Source organism: Apteryx rowi, unplaced genomic scaffold (genome assembly GCF_003343035.1).
Source record: "Apteryx rowi isolate R43461 unplaced genomic scaffold, aptRow1 scaffold_190, whole genome shotgun sequence".
Classification (NCBI taxonomy): domain Eukaryota; kingdom Metazoa; phylum Chordata; class Aves; order Apterygiformes; family Apterygidae; genus Apteryx; species Apteryx rowi.
The window spans coordinates 567082-593530 of record NW_020448197.1 but is presented as its reverse complement, the minus strand read 5'-3'; the positions used below and the strand labels follow the sequence as shown (position 1 = coordinate 593530).

Here is a 26449-nt window from a genome sequence, read left to right as displayed (position 1 = left end):
GGCATCCCGGGATCCGTGCGCCGGGATGTGGCCGCAGCGCCCAGCAGCCCCCTGCATGGCCACCGCGGTGCCCCCGAGGTCGCTCCAGCCCCCGGTGCCGCGGCGGGGCCATGGGAGCACCGATACCCCCTGGGCCCATCCGTGCCGCCATGGCTCCGCCGCGGGCCCTGCCTCAGTTTCCCCTCGGCCGGGCTTGCTTCTTTGCAGGAGGAAAGGTGCTTGCGTGGGTCTGACCTCAGCTGGCAGTGAACCGGCTCCATGCGATCCCCGTTTTGGGACCGACGCGGCCCAGAGCGACCTCACTCCCCCCCCATGGCATCCCAGAGCCACAGGCAAGCGCTGGCCCCAGGCACCCCACCATCCCTGGGAGATAAATCCTGCCGGGTGCCGAGCTGYGAAATGCCCGGAGGGCGGCCAGGCGCAGGGTGCCAGCGCGGCCCGAGGTGTTAATGAGGCCGACAATTAGGTGTCGGATCCGGAGGCCTCCCCACGCCGCGCCGGCGGCTCCATCCTGGTCAGCCAAGCCGGGAAATCACGGGCTGCGAGCGATGGTGTCGGGACGGGGAGACACCCCCACCCCCAGCGCCATGAGGCACCGCTGGGACCGGGTCTGCAYGGCAAGAACGAGACGGGGCGGGGGAACCCAAAAGTGCCGTTTTATTTCTTTACAAAATACCCMAAATCGCAGTCCGTTACAATTATATACAAAACAAGAGAACATACAAAATGTGCGGAATAGTCCTATGTGCACCCGTATAGAAAAGTGTCGCCCTGTGCCTGGCCCCGGTGTCCGGCGGGGACGTCGTCCCCGCGTGGGTGCCCGGCTTGTCCTGTCCCTGCGCGGGCGCCTCCGCTGCCCCATCCCGTCCCGTCCCGTTCCGTCCCCGGCCGCCTGCTCCTGCCGAGTTCCTTCTGCTCCAGAAACRTGGCGGTGGCTACTGGGGAGCTGCAAGAGAGGGAGACGGGGGCGATTGCGGGGGGGGGCTCAGCTCCCCGAATGAGCCTCGGCTCCGGCGATGGGAACCCTGGGCTCTGGCGCCCCGTCCTTACCCTCCACCCTCTTCGCCAGCGCTGCTTCCTCTTCCGTCTCTTCTTCCTCCTCCTCAAAGAACTCATCGTCTTCCTCATCTGCAAACGGGCACCGAAAACTCATGGACGGGCCAAGGGGCCGCCTCGAAATGGCATTTTTGCGACGCAATGGGGCCCCCGGCCTCAGGCTCCCGGGGAGCTCCCGAGAGCGCCCGAGGGGGTTTTGGGGCTGAAATACCTGTTTCGAAGTCTAAGGCCCGGACCGCGTCGGCAATGTGGTCCAGGTTCACAGAGAAGCCGTCCATGTTCTCGAAGCCTTGCTCGATCTTCTCCAGCCGGCCGCCCTTGGAGGCCTCCACGATCCTGGGGAAGGAGAKCCCGGCCGTGTCCCCCGGTGGCCTCCGGAGCGGGGGAAATCGGGGGTGCCCGGGGTGAAATTGGGGTGCCCAGGGGGGAAATTGGGGCACGTTCGCACCAGGCGGGTGCTTTGCACCCCGCAGACGTGGCCTCTCCAGCCCAGCCCTGGGAACCACGTTCCCGCGCTCAGCGTCTCCGAGATGCTGCAGCCGCCGGGCTCTGCGGCTTGCTCATTAGGCGCCCAGCTAACGAAGACCCCCCCTGCCAAATCCCGGCTCGTCTCTGGGAAGGGCCCCGGGGTTTTGCATCCCTGGGATTTCTCAAGCTTCGGGCACTTACGTTTTAATGAGCTGCTTGGCGTTCTGCGGGAGAGAGAAGAAAAGGTGAATGTAGAGGAGCGGGAGCAGCCGCCGCGGGAACCAACCGGCAGCATCTAGGATGTTCCCGAGGCCACCAGAGCTGGGACGTGGGGAGCAGCCCCGGGCGCAAGGGCTGCCCGGATCAGCGGGACGGAGCGGCGAGGCCACAGCRGGGTCTCACCATGAGGAAAGCGGCGCCGCCGGTCTCCTCCATGGCCTGGATGGCCGTCTCCACCAGGCGGGAYGACTTCTCCAGCTGCTCCTTGTACTTGTGGATGAGGGCCTGCACGAAGCCCGTCTTGTCCTCCCGCTCCTTGGCGATGCGCTGCAGCATCTCCGTCTTCTTCTCCTCCAGGAGCGTCCCCAGGGCGCTGAACCTCTCGCACAGCTCCCGCTCCGCCGCCTGGCTGTTCTCCTGCCGGGCACGCGGGTGCTGGATGAGGGAYGCGGGGCCACCCTCCCGTCCCTCCTCCCGCCGCTGTGGCTCCCTCCCGCCCATGGAAAACGGTTCCCGGCCCCGGGAAGCGGCTCCGGGGCTGCGCYGGCGGCTGGCAGCACCTGCGTTAGCTATCGGAGGTCAGGGCTTGGGTTTCGTCCCCGCCGCCGCTTGGGTTTCGCTGGCTCGGCTTTCCCGTTCCTCACCTCGGTGCTCCGGCAGGAGTCCTCCAGCTGGCTGATGATCGTTTGGATCCTGTCGTTGCCGGCCACCAGCATGGAGATGCAGTTGTTCAGCTCGCTCTGGGGAAGGGGCGGGAGGGGAACGGATAAAAATAGGTTTAACCCCGGTCCGAACCCCCCCCCCCCCACGCCGCCCGGAGCGGCGGCCGCGCTAAGTATAGCCTGTCTCCTGGGTGAAGCCACCCGGGCTATTAATACGCGGTGAGCGGGTCCCCAAGGCATGTGCCACCGTCTCGGCTCGGCACATCTCGCCGCCCCCCCGCGGGCGCCCCGGGGCCGGCTACCTTCTGGCCCTGGAAGACGCTCTGCAGCGGGGCCACCTCGCACTCCTTGTGGGCGCCGAAGACCTTGCACATGGAGCAGGTGGGCACCTCGCAGGTGACGCAGTAGATGTTGATGCGCTCGTCCTCGTGCTCCTTGCACATGGGGTGCTCGCCCTTCTGCAGCGGCCTGCTGGAGAGAGCGGCCGGGCCGCGGTGACGCCCCGCCGTCCCGCCGGCTCCTCCGGGAGCCGCCGGCTTCCCCGGCTCCGCTTCCCGCCGGGCGGAGGCTCAGGCAGGAGCTCGGGGCCCCAGTTGAAACCAGTGCGAGACTGGCCGGTGCCGCGGCCGTTGGAGGGCACCGGCGCCGAGGTCCAGGGCTGCTGCACAACAGCCTAATTTTAGACCCGGGGTGCTGCCGTTTATTCTTATCGTAGCCCCAAGACGAACGCTCGCCCCTGCCCGATGAGGCGAACGCGGGATTTGGGTGGGGGATTCCCAGACCCCGCCAGGGTAGTTCAACCGCAGCGGCTTCAAACAACCGCCCCCCCCTCCCCGGGGGCTTTTTAGGCAATTTGCCCCTTCCGTGGGCAGCGTGACCACGGCCGGAGACCCTGCAAGGGGGATTAGATCAACCTGCTCGGGATCCCACTGAGCCGAAACCCCTGGGTCTTCACCCCGAAACCACAGGTGTAACGAGCTCGCGGGGCCCCGGCCACCCCGGGGGGGCCGCGTGCCTTTCCTTGCGGAAACTCTGATGCCGCAGATGCTTGTCGTCTGACATCTGCCACCGTCCCCATGGCTTGCGGATAATATTTACAGTGAATCAGTGGATTCAGGAGCCGGTTCCCCGGCGGGCCGGGTTCGGGGCTGCCCCGCTCGCCCCCGCTTTCCCGCAGCCCTGGCACGGCCGCGGCCTCGACGAGACGTGACCCCGCTGTCCGTGCCCTTCCCTCTCTGAGCTGCTGGCACTTTTGCCTGGTCCCTTCCCCTGAGCAACATGAGCCTTTGCTTTTTCCAGCCCCCTGAGCGAGATCCCCCCCCCCCCGAAACCATCCCTCCATCCCTTATCAGCTGGCAATTCCCAGCTCTTGCAAGCGGAGCCGGTGTTTATCCCGTGCGCCCCTTATCTCCGACTGAAACCTCTATCTGCAAAGCGCCAGGCGCTGAGGACGGGACGGGTCCCGCTATCGTCCCCCGCCGAAGGACCCGCTGCCCTCTGCGGCGGCCCGAAAGCCGTCGGAGACCAGCGTTCCCGGACGGACAACGCTCGCGGTGTTATTGCTCTTAGTATCAGACCGAAAACGTCCAAACCGCGCTATAGGGGGGAAGAGATTTGGGTTGGCAAGCGGAGAGGCGCCCCGGTTCCCAGCTCCGGGACGAGCCGCGCTCGGGCTCACCTGGAGCACTCCTGCTTGTAGATGTCGATGATGTTCTCCACCAGCAGGTTCCTCTGCAGCCCGTAGACGCCGTGGCGGTCCAGGAGCACCTCGTGGCGGCAGGACGGGCACCGGAAACGGCCCCCCGAGATGACGCTGCCCCGGCTCTGCCAGTACGGGTTGGCGGCCTGCAAGGAGAGCCGGGTCAGGGCGTCCCGGCCGGGAACGCYGGCGGGTCCCGCGGCGCCCGCGAGCATCCTCGTGGCGTCCTGCCCCAGCCCCCACGCTCGGCACCCCGGTGGGGACCTCTCGCGGGCCGGCCACCTCCGTCACCAACCCCCTCGTGCCCGAAACCGGCCTCCCGCAGCGCCCGCGGTGGGGACGAAACGTGAGCCCGAGGGTTTCCCGGGAACAACCAGCGTCCCGGCTGGGGGCTCGGGGACGCCTCGCCGCGGCGCTCACCTGGAAGGCGTCGTTGGCGCACTTGCGGCAGAGGTTGTGCTGGCAGGGCAGGATCACCACGGGCTTGGTGAACATCTCCAGGCAGATGGGRCAGATGAGCTGCTTCTCCAGGTTCTCCATGGGGCTGCCGTCCCGGATGATGCCGGGCTGGTAATCCATGGGGCCGGCGAGAGGCTCCCGGGCCAAAAAAGCGTCGCTGCTCCTCGCGGGGCGACCGGCGGCGCCGAGCTCCTGCGCCTCGGCTGCGGGCACCCGCCTTTGCCGGCGCCTCCGGCCGCTYGGCTATTTATCATCCGCTCTGCGGTGACGCGGGGCGAAAATATCGGCGGCGGGTCGAGTTTCCCACCTGTCACATGGGAGTGAGCAACGGCCGGGCCGGGCGGGAGGCTGGGCGGTAAACAGGGCTCGGGACGGCCTGTCCAGGCACCCGCTTCCCGGGAGCGGAGCCTCTCCCGGGACAAAGAAACCGGAGCCGGGGCCGTAAACAGAGTCACGCGAGGTGCCGACGGCAGCTGGGGGGGGCCGACGCGGCTGGGGGGGCCGGCACGCCGCCGGCACGGGTGCCGGGATGCTCCGGCCTCGCGTGCCTTGTCCCGCCCGGCCCCGCGGGGCGACCTGGCTTTGGGGGTTTCCGCATGCCCTAAACCCCTCCGTGCCCGTCTCCGGCGGCGCTGGATGCCCTGCTCCCTCCGCTTCATCCACTGAGTGACACCGCTAATTCTGACCCGGGCGCTCAGCTCCCCGCGCGGCCGGGGAGAAGCCACGCGGGGGTGAGAGGGGGGGACAGGGCGAAAAATAGAGGGGGGGGCGATTAACACGGGTCTCCGGGGCCGCCTCGGCGCGGCGGCTTGTTTGCAAAAACCGGACCCAGGAACACTCGGAGGAAAACGCGCTGAGCCGAGCCCAGGCTCCTTCCGCGGGAGCCGCGCACGCGGCGGGGTAAAAAAAGCCCCCGGCTCACATGGCCAGGGTGTCATCTGGGAGCCGCGGCGATAAACAGGTTATTATGCCAAATTCCAGCGCTGGTCCACAGGGAGACCTGTAAATATTGGCAGCCGAGAGGGGACAGCGGGTTAATTATAGCGCCGCGGCTCCGGGTCATGTTGGCGCGCGGCTGGGCCGGCAGCTCAAACGCCGCAGCGAGGGGCTGCGCCCGCGTGTGGCATTAATTAACTAATTGCTTCTGGACTCGGTTGAGGGGATCCGCGGCGACGGCAGGGCTGGTAATGCCCTAATCGGCTTCAAAGCTGCCRCTGGCCTGCGAGGGGCTCGGCAGCTCCTAATTGGCTTGGGTAGATCGGGGAAGACCGCGAGGTGCTAATTGCCGCCGGACTGATTAGCAATTAATACAAGGGTGGAAGGGGGGGGGGGTCCTGCCATGATCAATGGGAAGAGCTGCCTTGGCAGCACCGCGGTGGCATGGGTTCGGGGCCGGTGCGGAGCCCCGCTCCGAGGGGAGCCTCTGCCCCTTCGCCAGCCCCCAGCCCTTTTCCTGAATGGATCCGCGATGGCCACGCGCCCTCTGGTGCTGCAGGAACGTGGATCCCTGTGAGCCGGGGGGGCCGGAGCTGACGTCCTGGCTTTGGAGCCAGGGTAAAGCAAATGTGCAGCTCTGGTGTGAGTTTGCAACCTCTCAGCTGCGATGTGAGTTTGCAACCCCCCAAGTTTGCAATCCCTTTGATTTGCAACCGTCTTGAGTTTGCAGCCCCGCGAGGAAGGCCTGCTGCTACACGAGGGGCCGCGCAGGCTGCAGCGGGAGCCCCCTGCTCTCCCGCTGCCGTGCAGCACCGGCGCAGGCATCACTGCTGTACGGAAAGGCACCACCAGCCCCGTGTGCTCCCGAGGAACAGAGCAGAGCAGGGAACGGGCAGCACCTTCACCGCGGCCGGGAGCCACGGCCCCGTGCACAAAGCTGGGGCGCAACCAGAGGCGCGAGGCTCCCCCGCGGGGGATCGCGCTAATTCTTTTCTTAATACCAAGCAAAACAAACAAATAAATAATAATAATAAATAATAAATAAATAAATAAATAAATAAATGAAAGGTTGCATTTGCAAAGCGGCGAGCAGCCGCGGTGCAAAGCGGATTGCACCGGGGCTCGCGCGGGAGCCCTCGTGCGCGCCCCCGCCCCGCCGCAGGGGGGCGCGCGCGCGAGCGCTCCCCTCGCCGGCTGCCGCCGGCCAATCAGGAGGCGGCGCGGCGGCGGGGGCGGGGCCGGGGGCGGGGCGCGGCGGGGGTGTGTCGGCGGCGGCGCGGCGGGGGGGAGCCCTATAATGGCGGCCGGGCGGCGGGAGCGCGGCGGCGGCGGCGGCGCTGAGGTAACGCGGCGCCGCGGGCCGTGGAGGAGGGTCGGGGGCGGCGGCGACGGCGGCCCCGGGGCGTCACAGTGAGGGGCCGAGCCCGGCTCCGCCTCCGGTGCGCCGGGGGCTGCCCTGAGCGGGGCCCGGGCACCTGCTGCGCGGCCCGGGGCCTGCAGCCCTCGGGGTGAGCCCGGGCCTCGGGGAGGTGGGGGGGGGGGTGTTGAAAACGGCCAAAACCGCCTTAATTCCCCCCCCGGAGTGACCCGCCCTGGGCGCTGGTGGGGTCCCCGTGCGGCTGCTGCTCGTGGAGCCTCCCTGGAGGAGCAGGGGGAGCACACCTTATCTCGTTCTGTGATTATTATTTTTAACAAGGCGGGGAGGAGAGGCGCTTCGTCYGCGCGACGCCGGCGGCGGCCGCCCAGGCCCAGCGCTCGCTGCCCACGGCGGGGCCTGGCGGGTTGGCGCGAGCGGGCAGCGCTTCCCCCAATGGTGCCCGGCCGGGGTTCGTGGCCCAGGCAAGGCCTCGGCGGGAGGGCAGAGCCCCCCCGGCCACAGCACGCAGGTAGCCACCCAAAGACGGGGCGCATTTTCTGCTCCTTCTGGGCCTGATGCGGTGGTGTCCGAGTAACACCATCTTTTCCTTAGATTTGGCCGCCATTGAGATTACAGATCCTGCCTTCCTCCCCTGCTTGGGAGGTGTTACTGGCCCATCGGATCTTCCCCTTCAGACCGTAATCTGTTTCTCGTAATCATGTTACAGGTGCAGGCTCAATGCCTCGTGTGACCTGCATCTCATGGTAGGGAATTTCTTGCTCGCATCAGTTTCAGTTCAAGCGTTACTGCAAATGTTCACCATAAAACTTTGCCAAAAGGTTCTAAGCATCTGCATTGACAGTGTCCTGAGGCTGGTGATACCTGTGTCTCTCTTCTTACTTTCTTTTTTTCTTGGTACCTAAAACACTGGAAGAACTAGAAAGCTTCCTACTGAGAAGGGGCTGTTTTGATGTGGTCCTTAGTGCCTGGTTTACTGACAGAAAGACAATTACACTTATCACTAGCAGTCTTACAAAATATTTTAGTTCTGATCTACTAACTGTGATACTTCTTTCTTTTTTTACATTTCATTCTGTTTGACCAGTAATGTTTGGCTAGCCAAGCCTTTTTTTCYGTCTATAGTCAGTGTCCCATTTTGGTTTGTTTATATGAAGGTGGTGCTGTTGTGTTTTGGTTTGTAAACTTGCAGAGAAGTGTGTAAAGGCTCATAAGTTTGTGGCACTGTTTTTTGTTTGTCTCTCTCTTGTTTTGCTTATAGAGCARTATACTAGTTTTTGTTGAAATCCTTGCCCTGTTCAGCAAAACTGAAATTTAGATGCTGAGTAAGAGCTTCTGTAATCAGTTGCCCTTTTCAACTTTTTGGAACCTTAAACTGATTATTCAGAGGAGACTGGGTAGAAAAGCATAGTAACAATGGAAAAAAATATATAAGCATTCTGAAGCATCCTCTTGTCTTAGCATCCAAAAAAGATTTTCATAGTTAAATTATAATAAAAATATTTACCTATGCTGTCACCTCCTTAAAATGCAGTTTTAAATTAAATCTGTTATTGCCTAACCATAAGCTTCAACTAAACCTCTTCTCTGATATCCCAGGCATCAACTGAGCATGATACTGTGCTGTTACATGCACAGACAGAGCAAAAGATACTGAGAGAAAGCAGCAAGAGAATATGTGATAATCCCGTCTCAATGCAGCATGAAGTCTAGGTTTGAACTGCTGCATTCTTGAAAACTGGCCTGTATTTGCAATCTTAATAGTCCAACTGAAATGATATAATTTCACTTTTAACTACTCCTTAGCAACAGGTATAGGTTTACCAAGTAGATTTTAGGATATTCTAGCACTAGAATGTGGTGTTATGAGATGTTACATTCAGAAGCAGTGCCCTAATAATTGAAGGCCTAATGTTGCCTCACCAAGTCATATAGGGAAAATACAGATTAGTTGTTCAAAAGTTTTAGTTCTATGGGTTTTTTCCCCTTCCCCTTTCCCCAGAACCTTTGAAGATGGTGAGTAGCCAGCCTAAGTACGATCTAATACGGGAGGTTGGCCGTGGCAGTTATGGTGTGGTGTACGAAGCAGTCGTCAGGAAGACCTCTGCACGGGTTGCGGTGAAAAAGATTCGGTGCCATGCTCCAGAGAACGTGGAACTAGCTCTGCGTGAGTTCTGGGCACTTAGCAGTATCAAGAGCCAACATCCCAACGTCATTCATCTGGAGGAGTGCATCTTGCAGAAAGATGGTATGGTGCAGAAGATGTCCCATGGCTCCAGTTCCTCCCTTTATTTACAGGTACATGAAGCTGAGGTAATGGGGTGGAAGTAATAACATGTATCTGTAGCTGGGAGGGAAGGAGGTGGGTAGCTAAGACTTTTTTTTTTAAGTATGCTTATGTAGGAGAGGCTATTTGCACTGCTGACRTCCAAAACTTATTTTAGATTTTTAGAAGAACATACTTATCGAATAATCACCTGTATCTTCTAATTGGAAGCTGTGCCACTCCAGGACTTTTTTTAACGAAAATCTCTCTGATTATTTGAGGAAAGGGCACAAATAATGCACAAGGGAGATGTGGGCTGTTGTGTTTACTTGGTAGAAGCCCTGCTGCAGGGTTAATGAAGACATATTGACTAATATCTAGAGACAGAGCCCTGAAGAATTCCTTAATCTCAGTTGTCCTTGGAAGAGGAAGTAACCATCTTGATTTAGAAAACCAGCACTTAAAATTCCTTCAGAAATAATAATAAGCAATTACTAGAGTGCAATGAGCTGTTTTTATTTCTTTTCTGAGTAAATAACTCTTAATCTTTTCAAAGAGGACTAAAGGTCTAGTGTATGATAAATAATGGAGCAGAGGAATAAATATCACTTTCCCCTATGTGGCTGCTGAAGGCGTCGTCTTAAGTTGCCTTTAAGTTTGAAGACGTATGTTACAGAACAATAAACAAGTAGCTCTGAAGGACCTTGAAAGATCATCTAGTTCGTTCCCTTGTCAGGAACTATAAAACATCCCCTCACAGAATCTTGCCTGTCTGGTTTTAACAGTCAATAGCTTACTAAATGTTTATTGTATTATCTCTAGTCAGTTTTTATCATTTTAGTTTTTATTGTTGTTGTTCTTGCATGTCTAATGTAGGGCTTTTTTTTTTTAATTGAATGTCCATCTGATAACACTTCATGGCTGTCTAGATCCCATTGTACTGGATGCTGTACAAGCCTGAGAAAGAGGATTCTTGCCTTTGTAAACTACCTGTAGCTCAGTGCTTGCTGTTGACCTGCTTTCGTGCAGGGGTTAGAGTAAAATAGTACTGTCAGCTCATACGGGAGATATTAGTGGCTTACCTTCCTAGTCTTTAGTGGAGCGGGGAGATATTGCAGCAAAGTTGCAGGTAGCTGTAGGATCTCACCCGTGTCGGGGGGCTGTTGATAGTAGGCACAAGCACTGCAAGTTGTTTTCCTGCTTCAAAGAGCAGAAAAGAGCAAAGGGCACAACTGAGCTTTGGACTTAGACTCTAAAGAGGCTTGGATAACTTTATAATAGGGTATGCTATAATAGGGCAAATAAGAGCTCCCTTGGCTTGCTCTCCTTCCCCCCCCCCCCCCCCAAACCCAGGTATGTTACTTTTCAGAACTGAACTGGTGCAGTATGTAAAGAAAGCTGGCTGGGGAAAGGGTAGTAGTGTCTTCTGAAGTACCCTGGGGCAGGTGCTTAATTGGTATATGCTGAACAAGTCAATATAGTAAGAATTTTAAATTAGTTTGGTCTTCCTCATGGTGCTTTGCCACTGTTACAGGCACAAAAGTGGAGTTTGTCATCTAGTGCTCTGAATGAAGATGCAGAATCCTGTAAAGCTTCTGTAAACCCACGTAGAAGGCAAAAGTGTATGTGTTACTCATTTGGCTAAGGAGACTCCCTCCCCAGCTGTGAAACCTTAATTTCGCTGTCATTGACCATATAGCCTAAATATGTATTTTAAGTTATTATTTGAATCCACTGTCCAGTTGGTCCGTTTTGAGTAAGAGCTGTGCTCATAATTTAAAATAGCTATAAGTTACTACTAATTTTGCTCTTGGATGGAAAGCCTCACTTTTCTTTTTCAGAGTGGCAGCTGAAAATGCTTTGCTAATAGCTGCCTTCATTTTTTTGAAAGTGTTTGGTTTAATATCCCTTGGTTTACTACTAACAGAAATGAGTGAAAGACTTACCTTCCAGAATATGCTAAGAGCCACTTCAGAGAAACAAATGTGTAGTTGTGTAAACAGGATTAGCAAAACTGATTGCTGGTTTAATTTGTCTTTGTATAGAGCATTTATTAGAACTGGCAGCTCAAGTTATTCATTGCATGTATTCCAGAATATAGCTAGTTAATAATGATGGTGAGAAGTGTGTTACTTGCAACAGCTGTTCAGCTGGGCATGTAGATTAGTGTTCTCCTGAGTTAAGAGATACTGTGTTAACACTTACTRGAATGTATTCATGCATAAGGAATGGAGAATAGGCTTTAAAAATCTATTGTAATGCTATTTCATCAGCAGAGGACAAATCTAACCCATTGGCACTGTACAGAGTTACTTGCTGAAATTCTGTTTATTCACTAAAGTTGTTAGCAAAATGGGTGGGACAAGCTTTGTTAGGGGTGGGACACTGTCCAGCTGAAACAGACGGGAATGCAATGGCCACACAGTATCTTTCAAAATACTGTTATCTGGGTATAGCCCTAGTTCCTGGGCCAGGGTGGAAACTTGATATGCTTCACATGCAGGAAAATAAGTAGGCAGTCAAATACATTGTCATCTTCAAATGACACTGAAATTTTCAAATCTTAAATTTGGCATAAGATTCTGTTCTTATCAGTTGCAATATCTTACTGTCTGGATTGTAGAGAGGAAGGTCTAAACTTCATGCATTTTTCCAGCATATCTTTGTATTCTTGTGATCATCGGGTAGTTATGACATCTCTTTTCCTTGTTGCAGCTTGTAGAGACCTCATTAAAAGGAGAAATAGTCTTTGACCCCAGAAGCGCTTATTACCTTTGGTTTGTAATGGATTTCTGTGATGGAGGAGATATGAATGAGTATCTGTTGTCCCGAAAGCCTAACCGCAAGACCAACACCAGTTTCATGCTTCAACTCAGCAGCGCTCTGGCTTTCCTGCACAAAAATCAGATTATTCATCGTGATCTCAAACCTGACAATATTCTGATATCACAGAGCAGGATGGATGCTAGTGACTTGGAACCTACCCTGAAAGTAGCAGATTTTGGGCTAAGTAAGGTATGTTCAGCTTCAGGACAGAATCCCGAAGAACCAGTCAACGTAAATAAGTGTTTTCTATCTACTGCATGTGGGACTGACTTCTATATGGCCCCTGAAGTCTGGGAAGGACACTACACTGCGAAAGCAGACATCTTTGCCTTGGGGATTATAATTTGGGCAATGTTAGAAAGAATCACATTCATAGATACAGAAACAAAGAAAGAACTTCTGGGGAGTTATGTCAAGCAAGGGACAGAAATTGTGCCTGTTGGAGAGGCACTTCTAGAAAACCCTAAAATGGAACTACTCATCCCAGTAAAGAAAAAGTCTATGAATGCTCGAATGAAACAGCTGATCAAGGAAATGCTGGCTGCCAATCCACAGGACCGTCCCGATGCCTTTGAGCTAGAACTTCGATTAGTCAACATAGCTTTTAAAGACAGCAACTGGGACACGTGACCTACAGAGTAGTTAATCTCTTGATAGAGCTGCTTCTGATCTAACCGATGGTGCAACTTTATGGCAGTAAAAGAAACAAGCCTGAGCTCAAACCTGCATGGTTTGGTTTTTTTATCAGCAGTTTCTTTTGAGCTTCTTAAATTGTGTGAACTTCAGTTGGCCACTCTGTTAAAGATGCATTTATATGTATAACATCAGGATGTTACACACAAGTGTAAGATGTGAAGATGTTTGTTCATATAAGTTGGCAGCAGAATGTTGTAAGATCCGAGACTTGATTTCCAGCAATATGTCATGGAGTATTTCATACATTCCTGTTTCCTATATCAGTATTAGGAACTCTCATGGAAAAAGAGGTTTGCATGCTGGTAGTGCAAATCTTTGGGCTTTGTAAAGTAATTCTGTGTATATATTTATGTACATGTGAGTGACTGGGAGTGTAGGCCTGTTTGTGTTGCATTCCATAGAGAAAATGCCACTTTCCTAAATTATTTGCTATGGGTCTGAATGATTGGGATCTGCTAGAAAACTGGGTGAGGAAGATCGGTGAGAAGCATTCCTTCTCCAGAACTGAATAACTTTATTTATTTTTATTATCTAGCTTTAAAGATGGGGTCTGAGACTTGACTTTGTAGACAAAAAATGCAATGCAAAGGGATCAGCAGTTTTAAGTGCTGAGGTGGTTGAGCTTAGCACTTAACAGCTTAATGAGCTTATCGCTGAGGGAGTCAAATTACAAATGTATGCAGTCATGTGCTAGCATGTTGGTTAGGTCATTAATAATTCAATTTTGCTTTCTTCTAGTAATCAAACACTTTATTAATCAGTTAACCTACAGTTTCATAACCTGCCTTCTACTCTTGCATCTGTAATCCAGTAGCAACTCGAATGCTTGCAGTAGGAGAGTTCTGTGAGCTTAGCCTATGAAAATGTAGACACTTGGTGAGGGAATCCGGCAGCTTAAGACATTATTTTAAGATTCTTCAAAATATGGCTACAACACAGCTTTTCCTGTTAAATGGATCTAACCAGCATGTTGGTCATGGTCTCGTCCTTTCTTTCTGGCACTGCTTCTAACCTGGTAGTGTTGAGGTGATAAAGGGGTGATTGTTTGTCGTGTTAAACGCACCTATTTTCAAATAGGGGAGAAAATGTTTAGTAATCAGTATGTGAAAAGGTGTTTGTTTTGTGCACTAACCTAGGCCAATATTTGGGTTTGTTTTCCTCCTTTTTTTAAAAAAAAAGTAGTATTTATTTAAAACCATGGACGGTAAGATGAAAAGCTTTGAAGTTGTTGAGCTTACCCCCAGCTCTTATTCCACAGCAACAGATTCATATGCTAAGAGAGTTTTCATTAAGGTTACCTAGCACTGTAGGGTAGACAAAAGCTTCCTTGTAATAGTATAATAAATGCTTTTTTCTCTTGGGTGCAGGAGTATGACATTTTTCATCCATTTGACCTTTTTGAAAAAGCAGAGACTTAAAAAATGGCCTTTAAAAGGCAGATATGTTAAAGCTGCAACAAACCAATTTTTTTAATAGTCAAGTTACTATTTTTTTTCTCCAATCTTACCTGAAAACTGCCTTAAAACTAATCCCATGTGGATCTTGCTCCTCAGATGCTGTTCCCACTTGCTCCTATGAGAATCCCGGGGAGTGATTCTGATCAGTCAGTGTTTATTCTGCCTGGAGTGTGAATTAACAGCACAAACAAAGGAAGAGTGTAATTTTTTTGTTGTTCTTCCAAAAGTAAGGAAAGGTTCTCCTAACATAGTTACTGATTCTACCAAACTTCTGATACTTTAGACTACCACTGATTCTTACCTGTTATTGCGTAGTCTAGCAGTTACTCAAGGGTCCATGGTCCCCTGTTTGTGTTATTTTGCTTCGCTTTATCATTTAAGGCAAGTTACTTAAACTGTGATTTTTAGACAAACATACCTTCCTGTCTCAAAGCAAAACAATATTGGTTGTTTAAAAGATGCTATAGAAGTACAAAGTAATTAGCAGAAGATGCTGCTCTGTCATACTGAGGTGTCGCTGAGCTCAGCCAAGAAGAGCTTCACTCTGGTATAGATCGGCATGGCCTGCGGTGACGGAGGATACGGTCTGCTGCCTGTGTAGGTTTCCCGGTGTTGCTTCTTCCCTGCAGGGAGCTTAGCCTATAAAAGTAAGTTAGAGCCTATACATGAATAATGACAAGGAGAGATCTATTTGTTCTTCTGCTCTAAAAGTGGAGATCTGTTTGTTCTCGTGTTTTAACTGAATTTGGTACAATGAAAGCTTTGACTTGTTGCTGAAAGGAGGAAAACAAACCTCTTGCCGTCTGTGCCAACACTATTTTACAATACTTGTATTCTGCATGGTCAGTGACTGAGGGTTGTGTAAAGTTTTAAGAGGATATAATCTTTCGTCTTAAACTTGAGGTTTTTAAAAATCGTTTGCTACCTTCCTTTTCTCTCCTGTCCACCCAAAAGCCAGAATCAACTCTGTTTATTGTAAAGTATTAATCTACTCTGGAATAACAGCACTTACTTTTAAAGCTCTTTGCAAATCGTTTGATCATCCTCTATTGTATTTCAAAGGACGAACACTGAACGCGCGGCTACCTGCAGCGCAGAAACTCATGATAACAAACTGCACAGCAAAGTTCCTGACTCCCAAAGTGTTTCTTTGCACTGATTGCCACTTTAAGGGTGGGGGTACCTGAAATCCCTCTCATGGTGCTTAGCCTTGATGTCGGGTGAAGCTGAGTGTTTTCTTGGTTAACACTGAATGATAGTCCTTGAGGTCTGTGTTCTGTCTGATTTGTCTTTGTTTTTTGTTGTGTCTGAGGTCTTTGTTTTAAAACCTCTGATAGATCAAACTGTCGTAGCAGCTACAGAATTCACCAGCATGACACAAAAGTCAAGACGCTCATCAGCACTCAGAAAGAAAAGACTTTCAAAACTTTCCTTAGAAGTTGTAAAATATATTTTATGAAGAATTTATAATGGGGGAAATTATTGTGTAATTTATTAAGTTCATGACTGTTTTTGAAATAAAAAAAATGAATTTCAATGAAGTTCTTGAACTCTCTACAGAGAAATGCTTTCTTTTCAGTCAGCACAATGTTATCATGTAGCTATCATCAAAGCTGCAGAGAGGCTTATTTGCTCTGCTAGAAAAGAAGTAGTTTAGTAGTCGTTACACTCATACTGCAAGTGATGTTAGGCTTGTAAAAGGTGCTAGATTGGCTAATCACTGTGCCGCTCATCTTCTGCGGGTAGCAGCAGTACAAAACTTGCACCGGTGTACAGTGCACTGCTTGAACTTGGCAGAGCAAGGGCTGAATTGGCTGTAAAAATAGAGCTGACTTTTGGATGAGTTTAGGTGAACTGTGCCCATATGGACCCTGCTGCTTCTGCTCAGACTCTTAAGAAAGAATCAAAACAGTTGTCTCCTGGGATCAACTTCATTTTCAAGGACAAGACTAAAGAAGGTATTCTTGCATGCAGTACATACCTGAAGTTGTTAGTACAGGTAGAGAGGGTCCCACCCTGGGCTGTATCAAATTCTCTGGCAGTCTCCGTAGTGCTTAGTTACCGGTACTACTGGATTTTTGAGGCTGCAAATAGGTGCTGCTGCTGTTTTGGGCACTGACGCTCCACCCATTGAAGCAAACGCAGGCAATGTCCCTGCAGTGGATTTGGAACAGGAGGACCAGAAAGACGCTTGTCCTTATTCTGTGTGTGAACCCTGTTGCCTCCCTTTAGCGCTGTCTTGCACCACAACCCTTGTGCGGAGGGACTGAAGGAAGCAGAGTACAAGCGTGCTGTCTTGCATTTCCCTCTTGTATGTGTGGGCAAAGCGCCAAAGTAGGAGCTTACTGCTTAAACTAGCCTGGCTGTGTTTGCAGCTTGTGGAGGAAGGTCTCCTCAGCAGCAGGCTTGTGCCCGGTGCCTGGGTAGCTCCTGGGGCTGGGCTGCGTGTAATTAACCTCCTGGAGATTTGTGAGACGGTGACCTACTGGTTTCACATGCCCCACGAAGCCTTAGGAATAAAGAGAGAGGAAACAGTATTACTTATACATGATACAAGAGTCTAGGAGTAATTTACATGTTTTTAATTAAAAGTGCTCCAGAAGAAAGGTTCGTCAAACCTGGGGGTGGGAATAGTGGAAGCTGGAAATGCTGTATGTTTCCTTGTGTTTCTGCTACCCCACCAGAAATCCCAGCCCCCTTCATCTTTCATATGCCAGTGCACTTGCATCTTTGCCTGCAGTTTCCTACTTATGCTAGTGCCAGAAATGGGCCAATTCCCACCTGGCTGAGACCTGTGTGCTTAAATCAGTAAGCCAATATGGTCTTGTAAAAACTGAGAGAGATTGAAACTTCTTCTTTTTTTTTTTCCTTAAAGGTTAAGTACCTTAACAAAAGGAGAAACAGTCACAACTCCTTGATTAGTTTTAAAAGTGGTGATTTAAAAAATAAATATAAGCCACATTCTTCCTCCACAAAATGAGAAGAAATTAAACCTACACACTTCAAATGGGTGTAGAACATGGAAAACTAAATACAGATATCCCCATACAGAAGTTAGACTTAAATAAGGCTACATCTCTGACTGAATAATGCAGCTTTTGCTTTGTTTTGCAGAGCACTGAGACCTCAGATTTCGGTTTGCTCATTCTGTTTCCTAAGGCAGGGCTTGCCTAGGAGATATTTGCTCTATAGCGCTGGGGTTGTGAACTCAGCTTGTTTTTATTTTTGCTTTGTGTTCGTCTAAACAGTTTTGTTTTTGCACCAGCCAATCCGGACTTTTGCTTAAACTGCAGCGTAATGACAGACGTTGCTTTGTGGCTTAGATAAAGTCCTGTCTGAGGAAACCTACAGCAGCGACTGCCCGCCTCTTGGAAGGGTGCCCGTACTTTAAAGCAGCTTTTTTTTTCTCTCTCCTCTCTGAACATTGGTTAACTATGCATACAAACTTAGGTGGACTTCGGACTGCATGCAGAGCAAGCATGATTTTTGCATTGCTTTTTCCTACAGTGCACCAATGTCCTGTGAATTTTTTTTCTCCCCCTAGGTGGTATCTATTTTTAAGCGTTTAAAATCTTTACTAGTGGTCTGTGCAGTGAATCTCCCCTGGAATGCGAAGAGCAGCGTCCCACGGAGAACCAGTTAGGGGTATTTAAGCGTGAACTGTTGTTAATGGGGCCCTGCAACTTGGGCACTGCTGAGCCCTGACTGCTGTTTCGTTTCCTTTTTGGTCCTGGGGCTGGGGGAGCGTTTTATGCAAAGCACTAGCTATTCTTAAGTGCAATTAAGGAAGAGGGACGCATCTCAAATGCCACAAACCCTCATGGTATAAACAGGGGCTCTGAGCTGTTGCAGCATCTCTGGTCGCTGGATCTGTAAGCGTTTTGGGGAGTCTGAGCCCTTACGTTTTTATAAGCAGAACGAGTGAAGCACGGAGAAATCGAGTGACTTGAAAAATCAGCCAGCGGCCCAAGAGCATCCCCGCGAGAGGAACCTGGCCCTACGCGGCCCACGCGATATTCTCCACAGTAGGTCACTTGCTTCCCACATGATTTCCAGCCTGTTTGGGCTCCCGAAGCAGAAAGCGGTTGCGTGAGGGCTGCTGTTGGTCCGGAGCAGCCGGGGCCGGCGCGGTGGCCTCGGACCCCGCGGGCCGGGCCGGCAGGTGGCGAGTTGGAGCTGCGGCTGCCGCACGCCGGCGCCGAGAAATAGCATTTCCTCCCTGCGGCGTGGCTCTGATGTGCCTTGCTCTTATAAACCCCTTTAACCAGGCAAAGCAGGTCTGGGGTGCTAGAAAATAAGGTTGACTTATTCTGTGTTTTTTCAAAGAGGGCGAAGGGAGAACTGGTCTTAGAATTAGCAGCTGTTAAAGCGCACTGAGGCGTCTTTAACCTCYGGGGTTTGAGGCTAAAACACGCAATGGAAAATCCTTCGTAGGTCCCTTGCAGCAGGTGGTGGATTCGGCCTCCCCCCACCCAGAAAAGCATCTTTCACCTTGGGGACACCTCCCTGCACTCACGGCAGCTGCTTTCTTCTCTCTGCCAGCCTTCCTATGTGGTCCCAGCTGCGGTACTGACTTTTTTTTTGCTTTCCAGATGCTGGACAGTTGCTAGAAATCAGCAAGGCCCACAGTCTCCTGAGGCGTGTTTTGAAGCCCCCGTCAGTAGGACATGAACACCTGCATAAGGCTCGGTATCTTTTCTTCTGTCCCCGACTGCTGTCTAGTTTCTACTTGCAAGAAGCTGTGGTTGCTACCTTAGATTAGGTGCTGGTTTCAGATTTATTTATGCCCGTTTGAGCCCATGGTATTTTTAAACTCATGTAGCACGCCTTCCAGTCCTGTTCTATCCCAAGTAAAGGTTCATATGTCTTGAGCYCTCTGGCTGGCGTGCAGCCACACAGCTCTTGAAGCCTGCTGCTCATGTCAGCTGCTCTCGAGTATGGGGCATTTGCGTAGGCCTCAGACCAGAAAGGGCTTTTGTGGGTTGTGAAAGTAAACCAACAAGTAGAAACAGATGGCTGGGTTATCGGTTTCGTCAGTCCCATCTCTGGACTGCACCTGGTCGTGGGGGCACTGAAGCGATTTTTAAAGGAGAAATGTGCTTGGAAAGGTGACTGAGGTAGGTCATGCAGGCCTGACCCCTCGCTCCCTCTTCCCATTGGCAGACTGAACTTCTCAAGAGAGAAAACACTTCAAAACTGCTTGTATTTACCATTCGTATGCAACAGTCTGCAGGCTGGGTTGTTACTCTTCCTGTTCTTTTTCTTATATCCTGGTGCATACAGGGCTCTTGGGGAATCTGAGGCTTTCCCTGGGAAGCCCAGGAGTGCTGAGGACCTCATTGGGATACTCTTCCCCAGGAGTCCGTGCATCCTGGGGTTTTGCTTGGGAGCGCTGTGCCGAGGGCGGCACGGAGACAATAGGTTGGTGTCTTGATGAATGACTACGCGAAGAGCCCTTCTGCCCCTTTGGAGGAGCAGGGCCCTGAGCTCGGGTATCCGTGCCAAATTCCCTCTCTGGAAATAAGCTCATCTTCCCTGCCGATTCAATTGGACACGGCAGGCTTCAGTCCTCCTCCCGCGTGCGGGTGGTTAGCCTGGGGGTCTCCCCTGCCTGCTCATCTGGGATAGATTAGAGCCRCGTGCTGGAGGCCCTGGTGATCTTGCTGTGCTCTTCTACTCATCCTCCTTCTGAAGTGCGTGATGGGGTGTTTATGAGGTGGGGCAGATRATTACCAGGGAGGCCGAGAGGGCCRTGTCCCCTGTTAGCACAAGCCAGGAGAGAGAAGGGCTTGCTGGGAACAGGGCTGTTTAATCGGGAGTTGGACACGCTCTGAAAAATCACTTTGGAGGGAAGAGTTGTGCTGTTGGACTCTTGACCTTTGAGTTCTTTCTCAAATTTTTCTCTCCAACCGTGAGGGCTGGAAGTTTCCTGTATGTGGAACAAAACCCGACAGTCTCACATAGTTACTGGCCAGTCAGYGCTGGAGCTTTGAGGAAAAACGTCAGCTCAGGAGAGACAGGATAAAACTGTAAGAACTGCCGAGGGGTTTTGAGGAGAAGGTTCGTGTTATTTTGATGGAKGCTTTGGGATGGCTCTTACCCTCACAGCAATCAACGGTTTATGGCTGGTAGAGGTATTGCTCTATAAATGCCCTGTTTCTTATATTTTTTTCTTAGGCGTCTGATGCTGGCTGCCATTGAGCACAGGACCTTGGGTTGAACAGCTTGGATCTGGACTAGCAATTCTCAAAGGTCTAAATGGTTTTGCTGCTTTGCAGAAGTAGGGTCTTACAAGGTATCTGGAGATGTGTGCTCCTGGGTTTTACCCAGGATTGCTCACCGGACCCTGGGCAGGGATTGCTTTGCTTGCCTGGCGCGGTGGCTGCTTCCAGGCGAGCCAAGCTGCCCGCTCAGAGGGCAAAGCTGCAGCCGGGAGGAGAGGAAACCAGAGTCCGGTTGCAGCACGGAGAGGGATTTGTCAAGGGTGGAGCAGGCAGCGCTTTGCAATGTTCCTAGTAACCTTAATTGAAAAACAGGGGGACTTTGAGCCTCCAAATGACTCTAAGAAATAAATGCCACCTGATGTGTTTATAAGGGGTTGATCGGTTGGGTTAATAACTCCCTGGAAGTCAACGCTGCTCAAAGGGACAAAATCTGCCTGTTTAGCTTCCCCTTGGGGTCTGTGAGGGGTTTTCCATTGATTACCGGGGAACTGGGCCCTTCATTGGACCTGGCGGTGGTTATCGATGCCTCTCAAACTGCCCCTTTGCGCATCCTGAAAGGGATTTGGCTGATCCAAAGCGTAGCAGTCCAACAGTAGGTGCTCGCCGGCACGCGGCAGGCTGACTGGGGTGGCCTGCACCCCCAGGAGCAGCCCGTCTGCTCGTGTCTCCCTCGCAGGGCAGGGGACGCGGAGGCGCTGGGTCCAAGTGTCTCGCAGGAACAGCCCGCATCCGCTAGAAGGAGGTGAATCAAAGGCTGCCCTTACTCACTCGTGTCTTTACCAGAATGGTGGGCTGAATTCCAGCTCAGAAAATAATCCTGTCCTCATAAACAGTGATTCACGTTGGCACTGATTTGTTAGGCTCTTGCTCCCGTTTCCCCGTCTTCCTCTGGAGGGTTGTTTGCTGTATCACAGCTGTGTTTGTTGCCTTCCTGTCCAGGTTTGTCCCTTCCTTGCTTTCCCAGGGGTTTGCCCGGTGCCGGCAGAGCTCGGACAAGCCCCGGCCTCAGAGACTTTGCTGCAGCCCTGATTTGAGCCTCCGTTTCTGTCCGTGCTGGGACGCTGGCCCAGGCTGCCTTCCTGGCACCGGTGCCTGCACGCGGGGAGGTGCGGGGACCGAGCCAGCCCCGGTTCCCGGCACTGGCGCCGACGCCGCAGGAAGGAACYGGCCGGGGGGAAAGGCAGCGTTCGGGACCAGCTCCCCTTTCTGCCAGGGGACAGAGCATTCAGGGCTGCTGTTCCCATGCCAAATCCCACTGCTTCGTCCCTTCCAGAGCCTCCCTGTCCCCCARCTCTCTGCTAGGGGCATCGCTGTGTCACAGCCAGCTGCAGCCCAACTGCTCCGAGCGCAGGCCAGGGTGCGACCGCAGACGCTGGGCCCAGGAATAGGGGGGTCATACGTGTGCCTAGGACTGGGGACAGAAGCCGCTGATGGTGACAAGCACCCGTAACAGGTTTGCAGCCCCGGCTGGCTGCAAGGGGCACGTGTGAAGCTGGTGGGTCCGTAGGGAGTGCTCGGGGGTTTCTCGGGTCCTGCACCACGAGGACCAGGGCTTTGAGGAGCTGGGACCAGGGYGAAGCCTTCGCCCTCCGGCGCCTGCCGCAGACCTTTGCAGCCCCTCAGCAGGCGCGGGGAGGTGGGGGGGGACGGGGATGGTGTGCGGAGCGGGGGGCTGTTTCCCCCCAGGAATGCGCAGCCCTCTGGGAAGGGGAGAGGGCAGAGGTAAAAATAACCCCTGGGCTGGCTCCAGTCGCTTGTGGCTTCCTGCAATTTACAGCCCTTCCCGGGGGAAGAGGAGGCAGGAACCTGCCTGGCCCGGAGCTCGCTTTGACCCTTTCACCACCGATGAGAAGGTGCTGGAAGGACCTTTCTGTGCTCGTTTTCCTTTGCCAGCCGCTGGTTTGGGGTCTGGGCTTGGAAGTGAGGGTGCCTATAAAGTCCTTGGATGGGCAAGGTGCGGAGGGGCTCCAGCAGGACCCCTGGGGAAGGGGGATCGCGGAGGGCTCCTGCTCTCAAGCTGGACCCAGCTTCTCAGGACTGAGCTGCAACATGAGGAGTTGCCGGAGAGGACATGGTTCCGCGGTGGGGTGGGGTGGAGCGTGTGGCAGAGGCTGCAGGAAAGCGGGGGTTAATTGTGGCTGTGCAAGAGCAGAGGGGCTGGCGGGGAAGAGGCTGCAGCCCCAGGGGCAGAGGGGGTCGATGCCGGCGGGGCGCGTGGCACAGAGCGGGTTAATGACGGGGCCGGGGCAGAAGGGGTTAACAGGGTGGCTCTTCCTTATGGTGTATATGAGGCTCCTGCCGGCTCCGGGCTCAGTTTGCTGCTGGCAGCCGGAGGGACCGGAACGGGAACAGACAGAGTGCGGCAGGCTGGGAGCATCCCTGCACGGGTCCTGGTGAGCGAGAGCATCCTCTGCCCGGCCGGGAGCATCCCTGAGCAGCCCAGGTGAGCGAGAGCATCCCCTGCCCACAGCTGGGCAGGGATCCCGGCGCGGGGCAGGCAGCTGGGGCCGGGCCTGGCCTGGCCTCGGGAGTGTGCAGGCGTGGTGGCTTGGGGTGAAGCCAGCGGGTGACGGGACTGCGTGCCGGTGGCAGCTTGCCTTGAACCGCCACAGAAAACCAGTCTGGAATTGGGGAGAGGCTCAGGAGCTTGTCCGTTAGGAGCGCAGGACCAGAAAAAAAAACCCCGCGCGCCTCAGTTTACCCATCTGTAAAATGGGGGTGGAGGAAGGGCTGAAGCCTGTCTGCTGTGCACGTGGGGATGCAGGCGCAGGAGGCTCCTGGGCTGTTTGCTGTTTCGTTAGCTGCCGTCTGCCCGGGCCCGCGTCCCCCTTGCCCCCTCCGGGGTCTGTGGAGCGAGAGGCCGCCGCTGCYGGAGCCGGGGCTGGTTAACGGTTAGCCACCAGCGACGGGGCGGCTCTTCGCAGCCATTTGGGCCTCTCCGTTCCAGGAAAACCATCTGCTTTGAGCATTTACAGCCCCTGGCTCAGACTCCAGCCCCCTGCCCTGGACATGTCRCCTCCAGCACCTGATTTATGGCCCTGGTCCCATCCTGCCCTCCGTGGCCGCCTGTCAGCTCTCTCCCAGCTTTGCCCTCCCTCTCCCTGGACGGATGCTCGATTAAAGCTGAGGAAAAGCCTTTGGGCCCCCGGGGCTAATAAAAGCCCTTTGCTCCATGACCTTCACCGTGAATCCGGTTACAGCACCAAGCCGGGAGAGGTATCTTCTATCCCGGGTAGCAGAGAGCAGATCCTGGCTCAGGATCCCCCCGGCGCGGGAGCCTGCAGACTTCCCATCCCGTCGGGCCAGAAATCGGGAGCAGGAGAGGCAGAGCCCCGGCGCTGCRGCCGTTCCTCCTTTGCAGGGAGATGACCCTAGACAGCCGCGGAGGAGTCACAGCAGGCACCTCCGCCACGGACAGACCCCGCTTAAAATAAACCTGCCCCCGACTCCTTTGTTTTCCTTTCCCAAAAGGGAAGCGGAGCAGGGAGCCCGGCCCGGGCCAGCGCGGCGGGGAGCCACCGTTGCCCCACACAGCACAGAAACCCGGGCGAGCCAAAACGCCCTCGCGGCCCCGCCGCGCTCGGAGGCGGCCAGGGCCCGGGGACACTCGCCGGCTTTCCTGCCCGCCGGGGCCGTGCTTTGTTCTGCCGGCCCCAGGCTCGTAAAGATAAGGTGGCCRGCTGCGGTATTTTTTCCTGTTGGAAGCTGCTCTTGGGATGCCGGCGAGGCCGGCGGATGCGCGGCGCTTCTCTCTTCCTGCCCGGGGTCACGGCTGGAGGGGCTCATCTCCCACGCTAGCCGAAGATACGTTGGAGAAAAGTCCCGGTGCCAGGGCTTCGCCTCGCTCCGAGCCCTTTCCTGCCTGCTGGAGACCCCGGCGGCTGCCGGGGTGCCGCCTGCCTCGGCGCTAACCCCGTCTCTCCTCTCTCCTCCCAGGGCCGGAGCTGAGTCCGGGAGCAAAGCGGGGCTTGGAGATCCTCCCCGGACGCGGGACCCGGAGCCAGGCCGCGACGCTCAGGGCCCGCGGGCCATGGTCCCCCTCGGCAGCCCGCCGCTGGCAGCGTGCGCCTCCGGCAACATGCGGCTGGTGGCCCCCGGCCGCCGCCTCTCGCCCCTGGGCTTGCTGGACCGGGGCCCCGGCTACCTGCGGGAGCGGACGCAGGGGGGCGGCGGGGCCCGCGCGCCCAGCGCCGTGGAGCGCCTGGAGGCCGACAAGGCCAAGTACGTCAAATCCCAGCAGGTCATCAACAGCCGGCAGGAGCCGGCGCTGCTGGGCTGCTCGCCCCGGCTCTCGCCGCGCGGCCGGCGCCTCCTCGCTCTCCAGCAGTGTAACGAGCTCTGCCCGGGCTCAGACCTGAGCCGGGACGGCCCCAGGAAGCTGCCGTGCCCGCAGTCCCCCGTGTCGCGGAGGGCGGGCGGCGGCAAGCGCCTGCTGAGACCCGACTCGCTCATCATTTACCGGCAGAAACGGGACTGCCCGGTCGTGAACAAGGAGAACGCCAAGGGCTACGGCCTGGTGAGACGCCTTTTCCAGGGGCCGCTCAGAGACAAGCCCCCCGGCTCCCCCRCGGCCAGGGCGCTGGGCGAGGGGCYGGCAGCCCCCCCGAGCCCCGACACCCCCATGCTGTGGGTGCCCGCGGAGAAAGAGGAGGCGAGGACGCAGGGCGCGAGCGGCAGCATCTTCCCGCAGCCGCCACCRCCGCCGGCCCCGGCCTCCCCCAGCGTCACCAAGCAGGAGCTGGGGCTCCGCATCTCCCTGCCGCTCTCGGAGAAGGAGCGATTCTTCAACTACTGCGGCCTGGACCGGGCGCTGGTGGAGGTGCTGGGGCAGGAGCGGTTCGGGCCGGCGGGCTGGGACGCTGCCTCCGCCCGGCCGCCGGGCTCGTGCGAGTCAGAGCCCAGCCAGGCGTCACGGGGCAGTGGGGAGGACGCGGAGCCAGGCGAGGAGGAGCCGGGCGCCAGGCTCTGCTCCGCCGTCTCCGTCGTGGAGCGCAACGCCCGCGTTATCAAGTGGCTCTACGGCTGCCAGCAAGCCTGGGCGGCCGCCAAGGAGTCCACGGTCTGAGGGGCCTGACGAAGATGCGCCCCAATGGGGGACGGGGAGGCCCCGGCCAGCCCCACGCCAGTCCTGCCGGCTGGATACGGCCCGTGGCGCCGGCTGCACCCCTGGGCTGTGCACTGCAGGGCTGCTGCTGGCTGGGAGAGACACCAGGTCTACCTGTGGGGAAACTGAGGCACTGCAGGCTGGACCCTGTTGGCCACGGAAGAGCGGGCAGATGGTTTCATGCCCTTGGAGACTGGTCTGAACCTGGAAAGGGCTGCATTTTGGGGTGTGGATGGTCAGATGAGCATGACGGGGGTGTCCAAGGGGGGGAGGAGCTGCCAGAACCCCTGTGGGTGACTCCTGGTGGGCTGGTGTCCCCCCRCCAGGTCCTCCTTCGGCCTCTCCTCGGTGCTCCCCAGCTCCTGCGGGAGGAGGCTGCGCAACTCCTCCGTCCTGGAGCCAGGCACGGTCTGGGGCGGCGGGCAGAGCCCGAGCCCCCGCTGCAGGCAGCGCCCGGCTGATCCCCTCCCGCCAGGCTCACCGGATCCGAAGGGAAAGGGGCTGTGTGGGATCGGGGCAGTGCTCAATAAACCTGCCTGTGTTTCTAGCCTGGCTGTGCGTGCGGTTTCTGCAGGGCGCAGGGTGCGGGGGCAGCTCCCGTCCCTCCGCATCGCCCTGGCGGGGACAGAGCCGGCTCCCCGGAGCGTTTCCCTGTGGCGAAGCCCCCGGCAAGGCCGGGCTGGGGCGGGCAGAGCCCGGCGGGTTCAAACAGCCCCGGAGAGACGGCCGCAGGCGGGGACGAAGAAAGCTCGACACGGCTCGGGGAAAAGGGGCGCCTCGAGGTCTTTAGTGCAGACACCTCCACGCAGGCAGAGACCCGCCAAAACTCACTGCAAACGCCTGCCGCGGAGTTACCCTGCTCCCTTATCCCGGGGTAAAAGCAGTGTTGGGGAAGGGGGACAGGCTGGGTCCGGAGCAGGCTGCAAAGTGAGGGCGGGGGGATGCCCTGGCCTGGGGATGGGGGCTGCGCTGCAGAGGCCGCCCGCGCTGCCAGAGAAAGTC

At 55.2% G+C, this 26449-nt stretch overlaps 2 protein-coding genes across 12 annotated transcripts; one reads left to right on the top strand and one right to left on the bottom strand.

Moving 5' to 3' along the window:
- Positions 1-901: 901 nt before the first annotated feature.
- TRIM63 (tripartite motif containing 63) lies at positions 902-4686 on the bottom strand. Its single transcript, XM_026062582.1, has 9 exons — positions 4525-4686; positions 4084-4250; positions 2708-2876; positions 2388-2483; positions 1927-2160; positions 1726-1748; positions 1268-1392; positions 1051-1128; positions 902-946 (listed from the first exon to the last, which is right to left on the bottom strand). Exons 1-9 carry the CDS (start codon positions 4681-4683, stop codon positions 936-938), a joined length of 1062 nt encoding a protein of 353 aa, XP_025918367.1. The 5' UTR covers positions 4684-4686; the 3' UTR covers positions 902-935.
- Positions 4687-6788: 2102 nt separating this feature from the next.
- PDIK1L (PDLIM1 interacting kinase 1 like) lies at positions 6789-25978 on the top strand. 11 transcript variants are annotated; one of them, XM_026062483.1, is made up of 3 exons: positions 6789-6841; positions 8877-9172; positions 11856-15660. In XM_026062483.1, the coding sequence occupies exons 2-3, from the start codon at positions 8888-8890 to the stop codon at positions 12594-12596; spliced, it is 1026 nt and encodes a 341-aa protein (XP_025918268.1). In that variant the 5' UTR covers positions 6789-6841; positions 8877-8887; the 3' UTR covers positions 12597-15660. The 11 variants fall into 11 exon arrangements, with proteins under 11 accessions (XP_025918268.1, XP_025918262.1, XP_025918267.1 ...); XM_026062477.1 differs by lacking the exons at positions 8877-9172; positions 11856-15660 and adding exons at positions 18712-19540; positions 20297-25978 and having other exon boundaries at positions 6813-6841; XM_026062485.1 differs by lacking the exon at positions 6789-6841 and adding an exon at positions 6991-7007.
- Positions 25979-26449: the final 471 nt, after the last annotated feature.